At 39.3% G+C, this 9,883-nt stretch overlaps 1 protein-coding gene across 1 annotated transcript in view; it reads right to left on the bottom strand.

The window, feature by feature from the left end:
- man2c1 (mannosidase, alpha, class 2C, member 1) overlaps window positions 1-6,193 on the bottom strand; it is a 16,298-nt gene extending 10,105 nt beyond the window's left edge. The window contains exons 1-10 of the mRNA XM_008276850.1: window positions 6,093-6,193; window positions 2,689-2,814; window positions 2,478-2,601; window positions 2,306-2,376; window positions 2,039-2,216; window positions 1,751-1,940; window positions 1,314-1,420; window positions 1,109-1,219; window positions 926-1,018; window positions 700-834 (exon numbers count right to left, since the gene is read on the bottom strand). Coding sequence (XP_008275072.1) covers window positions 700-834; window positions 926-1,018; window positions 1,109-1,219; window positions 1,314-1,420; window positions 1,751-1,940; window positions 2,039-2,216; window positions 2,306-2,376; window positions 2,478-2,601; window positions 2,689-2,814; window positions 6,093-6,193 — 1,236 coding nt within the window. The remainder of the gene's footprint in view (window positions 1-699; window positions 835-925; window positions 1,019-1,108; window positions 1,220-1,313; window positions 1,421-1,750; window positions 1,941-2,038; window positions 2,217-2,305; window positions 2,377-2,477; window positions 2,602-2,688; window positions 2,815-6,092) is intronic.
- Window positions 6,194-9,883: the final 3,690 nt, after the last annotated feature.

The following is a 9,883-nucleotide window of genomic DNA, read 5'->3' as shown; positions in this document are numbered from 1 at the left end:
GGTCTTACGATGTGCAGCCGTTATGAATGAATAAGAAAAGATAAAGAAGCCTTACCGTCCTCTCAGATTGCAGTCTGTGAAATAAATATCTGAGATGAACTTCTCCGCTCTCTCCAGCAGTGTGCGCCTGTTCTTCAGCACCGGCTGGTGATACATCCTGAAACCTGCGCACAAACACCCGCAGATCTGCAGGTGCAACTAACGTGAACAGAGTGCAAACCAGCGGAAAGACAAAAATGGAAGATTAACTCAAATCATCAGACAAAACCTGGAAGTAAAAGGTTCTGTTGTTGCATTTAAATGAAGCAGCCTGTAGATGGCAGTAAAGCTCAACAACTGACAGCAATGTTCAATCATTTTCACACTTTGTCGTTCAGGTCATAAAGGGCAGGTGACCTCTGTATGCAGGAGCCACCCAGTTATTAAAAAAAAACGTGATGTACAACAGGTTAAAAGGAGAATATAGTCTAAAGCCCTGGACCTTTTTGGGGTGTTTTGATGATGATAGTAATAACAGCAATGATGATAAATGAGTAAAGACAATGAATTATTAAAAAGTGTGATAACAATATATTAGAAAAAGGATGAAGTGTTGAGCATATAGCTGTCTTTACAGGTGGACTTTTAAAAAAGCTTTTAAAACAAAAGCACAAATGGGAGGCACCACTGTATAGAAAGTTTTTAAAAATATTTTTATACCATTAAATGCTTTTTGAANGGAAAGGTGTTGACTAAATTCCAGCTGAGCTTCTGTGTCAAGAAATTAGAAATGCCACATCCCTGCATTATCTGAGGAAGCTGGGCAGAGTAGCCAAACGTATCAGGGAGCCAGAACTGAGGAACACAAAGAAAGATGATTTTGCTATGCATTTGTAATCAGAATACAAGTTCACTCAGGTCATGTGGACATGGTGTAAAAGCCTACCTCTCTGCAATGCATCCCAAACTCTTGGTTAAAGAACAGCTGGCCCTCCAGGAACTGTCGAACCATGGACTCACCCGACGGCAGATTGCCATCCTAACAAGCAAATGTGTCAAACGTGTGCCCAATAACACAGCTGAAGTCATTAAGATAAACCATGTTATGTATTTTTAAGATTAGGTTTACCATTTCTACCCACGTTCCTCCAACTGGAATAAACTGGCCTTTCTTCACATAATGCTGAATCTGGGAGAAGAGTCCTGGGTACCAGGCCTTCACCCAATGGAACTGCTGCGCCTGGAACAAAAGAAAAACAGTCAAAACTGGAGAGGGCTGCTCAGATTTGTATAAGCTTTTGGATTCATATAAAACTGTAGTAGGGCAGAATTACCTGAGAGCAAGTAAAGACAAACTCTGGGTTCTTCTCCATTAAACGGATCACAGTCACCCAACTTCGGCCACATTTGCGAATGGTCTCTTCATAAGGCCACAGCCAGGCTATGGATAAATACATGGATAAATATGCACCAATTTAACAAAAATGTGCACTTCTTATTAGAGTTTCACTACAATGAGTGTGGGCATAACTACATTTTGGTAAAGTTTTATTTTTATTTTGTTCTTTTTACAAAACATTACAGAAAAGGGAAAAACTGCCCTCAGTAAGACTTCCATCAGTAAGATTTGAACAGTAACACAACAAATGTGACCACATTTTCAATGTCAGTTTTTGGCCTTTTTTGTATCTCAGCTGCAGATTCAGAGAACCAAAAATGCCCTGTGGTTTGATGCTCAGCTCTACTTCAAAAAAACAATAAAAATCCAGACCTGAGTCTATGTGGCAATGACCCATTGCATGGACAATATGTTGGCTTTCTCCATTCCGCTGGCGGAAGAATTTGTGAGCCAGACTGTGGGCTCTGGAGAAAGAACTGGGATCAAACGGGTCACACAGGTTCACCATCTCATTGACAGTGAAAAGGGCCTGGTAGCCTCGTTGCTCTCCCTCTCCCAGTTCCTGTGAAAGAGGAACAAACAATTTCATGTTTGCTTTAATCAAACTTTCTTTCTCCATAAGGTCATATATCATTGTGTACAGTTTTGGTCAATGGTTACCTTTACAATGTCAACGAGCATCTCAAAATCAGTCAGCAGCTGCCTGACATCCCTGTTAAATATCACCAGCTCCGCTCTCTGCACTGAAAACTTCCTGTTTGGGTCTGGAGCTGCAATCATGGACCCTTGACCAGCTCCAAAAAGCCCATTACAAGCCATTTCCACATAAAGTGTAAAACTACAGTGGGAGAGAAATAGATGGAAATTTTAGTCCAAATAAGTCCAGAATACCAACAAGCTAAAAAGGTCATATTTTAGTCAACTCACCTGTGGGGCTCCTCATCTTTCAGACACTCAGAGAGGATGTAACTCGTCTTTTCACCGTCCTTAGTCAGGCCCTGCAAAGCAAAATAGTAGGTCACACACTGCACATCAGTTTACACATTGGTTGAGTACAAGATTTCTCCACTTTGTTGCACAAATAAAACTATTACTTTACCTGAACTGGCTGTCCATCTCTCCAAACCATAGCTTCTCCATCGCTTTCCCACAGAAGATGGACCTCTTTCCCTCTCCAGGACTCTGGGATTTTCAGGCTCACTTTAAACCAGCAAGTCCACCACCTTCAACCAGCATCACATTTGGGTTACTGCCAACATCCGAGGTAATAAAAAATCTGAAGGTGGTAAAAATCTGACAGTATTACTCACGTTGGTCCAAAGGTATCACCAACTTTATACGGTGCAAAGTTTTGCTTGGAAGCTTCAGTGAATGTGATCCGCTTTGAGGAAAGGAAGGAGGTGATGGATTCCAGCGGGTTAGAGTCTCCATAAAGCCTGCAGAGACCCATCATTTAAACAGCCAAGTCAAACTGAGTTATACTGAACAAAAACATAAATGCAGCATGTAATATTTCATTATATCCATTCATGTTTTTTTAACATACAGGAATAAGGATTTGTTGTTCCAACACATGGCATCTCTACAACAGAATGGATTTCATAAAAGAAACATGTACGCATTGTATTGGAAATGATAATGGGCCGTGGGGGCATAGATCAGAAACATTTAGGGTGAAAATCAGAAATTGAGGGTCTCTTTAATCTGCCACCAAATCTGTATAATACACAGTACGTACATAAAAATACACCAGCTTGTTCAAAACAAGGTTGTGCTTCACATCGGGAAATAATTGTTTTCAATACGACTTATAGTTTTTGAGCCGTGAGCGTTTGTTTGAGAGACTAATCCTTAATCTGCACCTCTCTCTGCAAGCAACCAGTGACTCACAGCTGACGAGTGATACTAGACTACACTTTCAAAGTAAAAGCTTAAAGATGCTAAAAGGTATTGAAACATGCTGGCCTTTCACAATAAAGCGTACTTACATTATACATTATGTATAAATACAGGAGGACAAAAGCTGCTTCAGTAGACTCATAATTTCTTCTGAATTTTTCTAGTTGTCCTTCAATAACAAACCTGACTTGGAAGAGGATTATCTCAGTGGTTGAGATTAAGAATTTGTCACCAGTTCAGCAGCTCAAAAACTTTTTTAGTTTAGATTTTTGTTCAGCATATGTTGCCCCCAAAATCATGAATACAATCCTAGTTGGCTTTAAATATTCCCTGTAACCCCAAATAACTCAGAAAAATCTCAGTGTTTGTGCAAGTGTGACAAGATTAATATGCAGTTTGCAATTTCAAACAGATGAACTATAGAAGCATCATGTGGGTTTGTAAATGCAGCACATCAGGTTAGATGTTTTTAGATTTGGATCTGAGAGAAAACCTGGGAGGCGACTAGGAAAACAGGTCAATGACAGGTCAGGGTTAACTTCCTGTTGGGTATCATCAAGACTTTTCACAGTGATTCAAACGTGCTTGTGCTTTCTTTTCTNTTTGCAGTCATTCAGCAATGCAACTCCAAAGTTGTGCTCTGACAAGTCAGCCCATTTGTGGCCCCAGACCTGGGAAAGAAAACACAAACACAATAAAAAGCATTTAAACAGTGTTGCATGTGTGAAAATAGCAACGTTCACATTTTTTGTCCTATAATGCAGGGCTAAAAAAACAGGAAACTAGTGGGTGATAAACATCACTCCCTAGTTCATACCTCAAATCTGGCCCAGTCCCATGAGGTGTTCCTGTGTGTGGGTCTCTGCAGATGGCCAAACTGGATCTCATACGTAGCATTGGGGCTGCGCACCCGCACAGGAAACTCAACCTTGAGAAACTTGTGTGACTCTTCCCATTTCACCTGAAATTACAACATGCAGCAGCATGTATTTCTAGTTTAATCTGCATTTATATCTTTTTTTTTTTTTTTTTATCAAATCAGATTGTGTTTTACAAATCTTCATGTCACATTTAAAAAAAAAAAAAAAAAGGGACCTCTGTGTTGAATCTGATGTAAGGACACATGGCATCCATGACAATCTCCTGTGTGACAGTGCTTTTATCACTGATCCTGAGGGTGAAGCTGACGCTGCCTCGAAGCCCACCTGAGGACACCACATGAACAGGCTGCACCACCTCCACCACCGGCTTCCTACAGGTACATTTTTGCTGTTAATTGTATCATATTCATATCCTACTGTGGTGCTTTTCAAGATGCTTCAAGATTTCAACAAAATACAGACGTAGCAGCAAAGACTGAAACCTTGTCTGAAGGTGATAGTCCATTACATCCCAAGCATCCCAGTACAGGGGGACGTCATCAAACATGACAAACTGGTTCCCACAGCAGCCATCAGATATGGTTTCTCTGAAACCAAGACAGTGATGAGACAGTTCCTGGAAACATGTTGAAAACAAGGTGTTTCACATGTAGTGTCAAAGTACCTGTTTGCACTGATCAAATGCAGCGACGCCAAAGTGCCACTTTTGTTTATGACCGTCTGTAAAATCCCATTCTCCATCAGAACAGTGCCGTCAGCCTGCAAAGTCACACAAAACTCAGTTAGGAAATTTNATTCATTCATGTTTTTTTTTAACATAGAGGAATAAGGATTTGTTGTTCCAACACATGGCATCTCTACAACAGAATGGATTTTATAAAAGAAACAGGTACGCATTGTGTTGGAAATGATAATGGGCCGTGGGGGCATAGATCAGAAACATTTAGGGTGAAAATCAGAAATTGAAGGTCTCTTTAATCCGCCACCAAATCTGTATAATACACAGTACGTACATAAAAATACACCAGCTTGTTCAAAACAAGGTTGTGCTTCATATCGGGAAATAATTTTTTCAATACGACTTATAGTTTTTGAGCCGTGAGCGTTTGTTTGAGAGACTAATCCTTAGTCTGCACATCTCTCTGCTCTTCTCCCTGCAACAACCAGTGACTCACAGCTGACGAGTGATACTAGACTACACTTTCAAAGTAAAAGCTTAAAGACGCTAAAAGTTATTGAAACATGCTGGCTTTTCACAATAAAGTGTCCTTACATTATACATTATGTATAAACACAGCAGGACAAAAGCTGCTTCAGCACACTCAAAATTTCTTCTGAACTTTTCTAGTTGTCCTTCAATAACAAACCGGACTTGGAAGAGGATTATCTCAGTGGTTGAGATTGAGAATTTGTCACCAGTTAAGCAGCTCAAAAACTTTTTTAGTTGATATTTTTGTTCAGCATATATTGCCTCCAAATCATGAATACAATCCTAGTTTACCTCAAAAGGCTTTAAATATTCCCTGTAACCCCAAATAAATCTCATTGAGTGTTTGTGCAAGTGTGGCAAGATTAATATGCAGTTTGCAATGTCAAACAGATGAACTACAGAAGCATCATGTGGGTTTGTAAATACAGCACATCAGGTTAGATGTGTTTAGATCTGGACCTGAGAGAAAACCTGGGAGGCGACGAGGAAAACAGGTCAATGACAGGTCAGGGTAAACTTCCTGTTAGGTATCATCAAGACTTTTCACAGTGATTCAAACGTGCTTGTGCTTCCCTTTCTGCACCATCTTGCAGGTCGGTGTCCAAATGAGCATTAGTGCAGCCACTGAGATTGACGCAATGAATACGATACAAAACAACGTCGCATTTAAAGTAAGAGCTGCAGTTTATCTAAAGTCAGTGCAGCTGAATGAAAGAAGCCTTACCGTCCTCTCAGATTGCAGTCTGTGAAATAAATATCTGAGATGAACTTCTCTGCTCTCTCCAGCAGTGTGCGCCTGTTCTTCAGCACAGGCTGGTGATACATCCTGAAACCTGCGCACAAACACCCGCAGATCTGCAGGTGCAACTAACGTGAACAGAGTGCAAACCGGCGCAACGACAAAAATGGAAGATTAACTCAAACCTCAAGACAAAACCCGGAAGTAAAAGGTTCTGTTGTTGCATTTAAATGAAGCAGCCTGTAGATGGCAGTACAGCTCAACAGCTGACAGCAATGTTTAAATCATTTTCACACTTTGTCGTTCAGGTCATAAAGGGCAGGTGACCTCTGTGTGGCAGGTGTCACCCAGTTATAAGAAGGAAAAAGAAAGAAAAAACTGTGATTTGCAACAGGTTGGAGAGGGAAAAGAGTGTAAAGCTCTAGATCTTTCTTTGGGTTTTGATGGTGATGATGATGATGATGATGATGATGATGATGATGATCAATATATTCATCCTTATCATCATCATTTTATCACTATAAAACCTTTTTAAAAAATAGTTACAAGATGCTTTACAAAACTTTAAAATGCACATTGCAATAAAAAAGTGACACTAAAATACTAAAAGAAAACAATAAAGATTTAAATAAAGACAGTGAACTAAACATTTTTTTTAAAAGGAAAAAAAATATGCACACAGCTGTCTTTACTGGTGTGATATAAAAAAACACTGATTAGCTTTTCTGACTGTAAAGGTTTTAATCCTGGACTGTCGCATTTTTAACTTACACTTTTACTTACTTTTTAGTTATAGATTTTCTGATTTAAGGGGTCGAAGGGTAGAAATAAAAATTCAGAGAGTAGAGTGGACTCAGACCATCCATCCACTCATCTATCTATCTATCTATCTATCTATCTATCTATCTATCTATCTATCTATCTATCTATCTATATGTAATCTATGTAATTCAGCTAAATGTTTGTGAGTAATCTTGCTCCCAAATTTTGATTCAACTGTAGCTGTGTGTGGGTTTAACTGGGTGTAAGCTGAGGGTGTGGATAAACTGTTCAGCCATGTTATTTGGGTGCACTGGTTTGACCTTGACGATATTTCTTCTTTGTAGATGACAGGATTTAGTCCTTAAGACATTGAATAAAGTTGAGGTTTAATCAATGTAATCAAAACATCTCTTTGTTCTAAACAGTGATGCCACTTTTCAACAAAACACAATAAAAATGCAGACTGTATTTGAAAACACAAATCTACTTTTATTTTTCCATTCTGCGTGACAGCAGATATTTACACTATCGCACAAATACCACCATTTACAAATCAAACACATCTCGACACACGTAATGATAAAATTATCAAAAATATGGGATTCCAACAGTGAAATATAACAACAAGCAGCAATGAACAGGTACAGAAAAAAAGTCTTGTGATGGTGGAATGAGTTTATTCTGCTGAAACAGTCACCTAATGCTTATTTTACCAGATAACCTGTTTAATCTGTCTAAACTATGTAACATGTGGGCTCACAGTAAAGGGTGTCATCTCCTATACTCTATTCTCTAGGATCATAGATGCATGGCTATAGCAAAGACAGAGGACACAGTGAAGTGGCAAAGGGAAAGCTGGTGAGCATGACATGATGATGCAATAGCTCTCAGGCAGTTCTGTGGTTAACTGTACGCTTCCAACTGAGAGGCTCTCAGAAGTGCTGGGGAGTTTTGTCTTGTGATCTGACTAGCGGACTGGGGTGAGGGGTCAGCCCACGTGCAGCCTGACAACACAAAAGCCTTTCTTTCTCAAGATTATTCACAGGAAAGGAGCAGTGTTTGTATGAAGCTAAGCACCCTTTTATTATAAAATCCATAGAGCAACTCTAAGTACAGGGTTGGTGCAAATGCGGTATAGCCCATCCCTCTCAGGCCGTGCTACCATCAGGGATGTCTGTCGACTCCTTTTCCCCTATTGTTTGGACTGTGGTCGGGCTTTCTACCATGCCAGGACAGCCCGAGGGAAAGGGTGCCATGATCTGACTTGACCTGAGATTCTTACCAGTTCAGCTCTGTCTCTACTGTACATGCCTGGGAGCTCCTGTGCGGAGCCCTCCTTAAGAAACTCAGCACATCACGTCAGATAAATAACGAGGGATTAGAGGGGACAGCTGCTCCTCTTGCTCTTAGGAAGTAGTCTCACAGTACAAAACATCCAGCGTGGAGGCCTCCTGCGTTCTGCTGCCACAACACAGCAAAAACAGTCCAGACTGTGGCTTGAGAAAAAAGAAAAAAAGTGGTTCCCAAAACCCCAGAGCTGCATGCAAACGTAATCATGTGATGGACTTAAAACCCTGCATGCTTCCATAAATGTCCAAACTGACCCATGGGACAATTTCAGGAAAACACAATGAGGTGATGCAAAGGGACGACGCTCTCATGGTCATGTTGACGTTTCTTTTGAACCGAGATCCACAACAAAGAGCTATACTCTGGAGCCGCACTCGTCTCTGTCTCCAATGTTGTATGCGGCATTTTTGCTTTTGTCCTGTTCGGCACCAGATCTAAAAAAAAAACAAAAAACAAAAGAACCGTGGGGCAATCATATAAAAACATGCAATCTGTAGTCTCAAATAAAGAGCTTACCCATCAGCTGCAGGTTCATTACATGGCAAAACGTCTCTATCAAGATATTGTTTGTTATTTCGTTCCGTGATATATGAGCAAGATGTGATGTGATGGAGGCAATTCAGAGCTATGAGTTTCTTTTTTTTTCTCCCTGTAATTTTTGTTACTCAGGGATTTAGTCACCTGTAAACAGAGAACTGTTGATGCTTTAAAGAAACACGTTTCATTTAGACGTAGTGTGGAAGAGATGGTTCTAAAGAACATTTGAAGAAAGCAGAAACATTTGAGACTGTTTGATTCAGAAATCCCACCACCAAACCATCTGGGATTAAACTGTCATGAAGCCTTTTACCTCCAGAAGCGGATTGTGTATCTTTATCATAAAGAAATAGAAAAGACAACAACTTCCACTGATATGGAGACAACTTTAAAGCACGCTTTCCTTAACTTTGCATTTAATTTGAGCTGTTCAACAGATATCTTTGAAAGCAGAAGTCCTATCTTGTCACAGAAACTCTTAAAAACACTCATTCAGTGACTGAAACATTTGTAAATATATTAAGTTTTCATGGTTTGTTTCCTTATTTAGAGACACCAAAGTTTTCTTACTTGTTTGACGTTTTCCAAATTTTTCAGTTCAGTTTTACATAATATGGACAGCATGAATATGTTTCTTTTCTTCTTCCTCACACTTACTTCCTCCTAATTGTATAACTAATTATGAATGTAAAAGTCAGAACTATGGTTGTAACACTGAAACTTCCTCTCTTGATTCACTTCCTCTTGTACTAAATGAAATGAATGAAATGAATGAAATGAAATGAAAAATACTTTATTTATCCCAGAAGGGAAATTCAATCTTGTAAAAGCTCACTTTTTTATTTTTTATTTTTAAATCAATATAACATATATTATATACAACAATAATAATCATTCAGTCTGGGAAGTTTAACATCTTATTGCTTCAGTTGTTTACTGTCCTGAATGAAGCATTTATTTTTTTTAAAGGCATCTCATATTTTTTGCACTGAACACTGCTTTTTCTGTTTTTGTTTTAATAAAAATCTTTTTTCTCACAAACGTGCCACACGGAAAGACATGTCACTTCAAGGTAAGTTTTTCAAAAGTTAGTTTTCCCTCAATAAAAAGTTAACGTATTCGTAACT

This window comes from Stegastes partitus, unplaced genomic scaffold (genome assembly GCF_000690725.1).
Source record: "Stegastes partitus isolate 25-593 unplaced genomic scaffold, Stegastes_partitus-1.0.2 Scaffold81, whole genome shotgun sequence".
NCBI lineage: Eukaryota > Metazoa > Chordata > Actinopteri > Pomacentridae > Stegastes > Stegastes partitus.
Note: the sequence above shows the minus strand (reverse complement) of the source record. Positions and strands in the feature narration are given on the sequence as shown.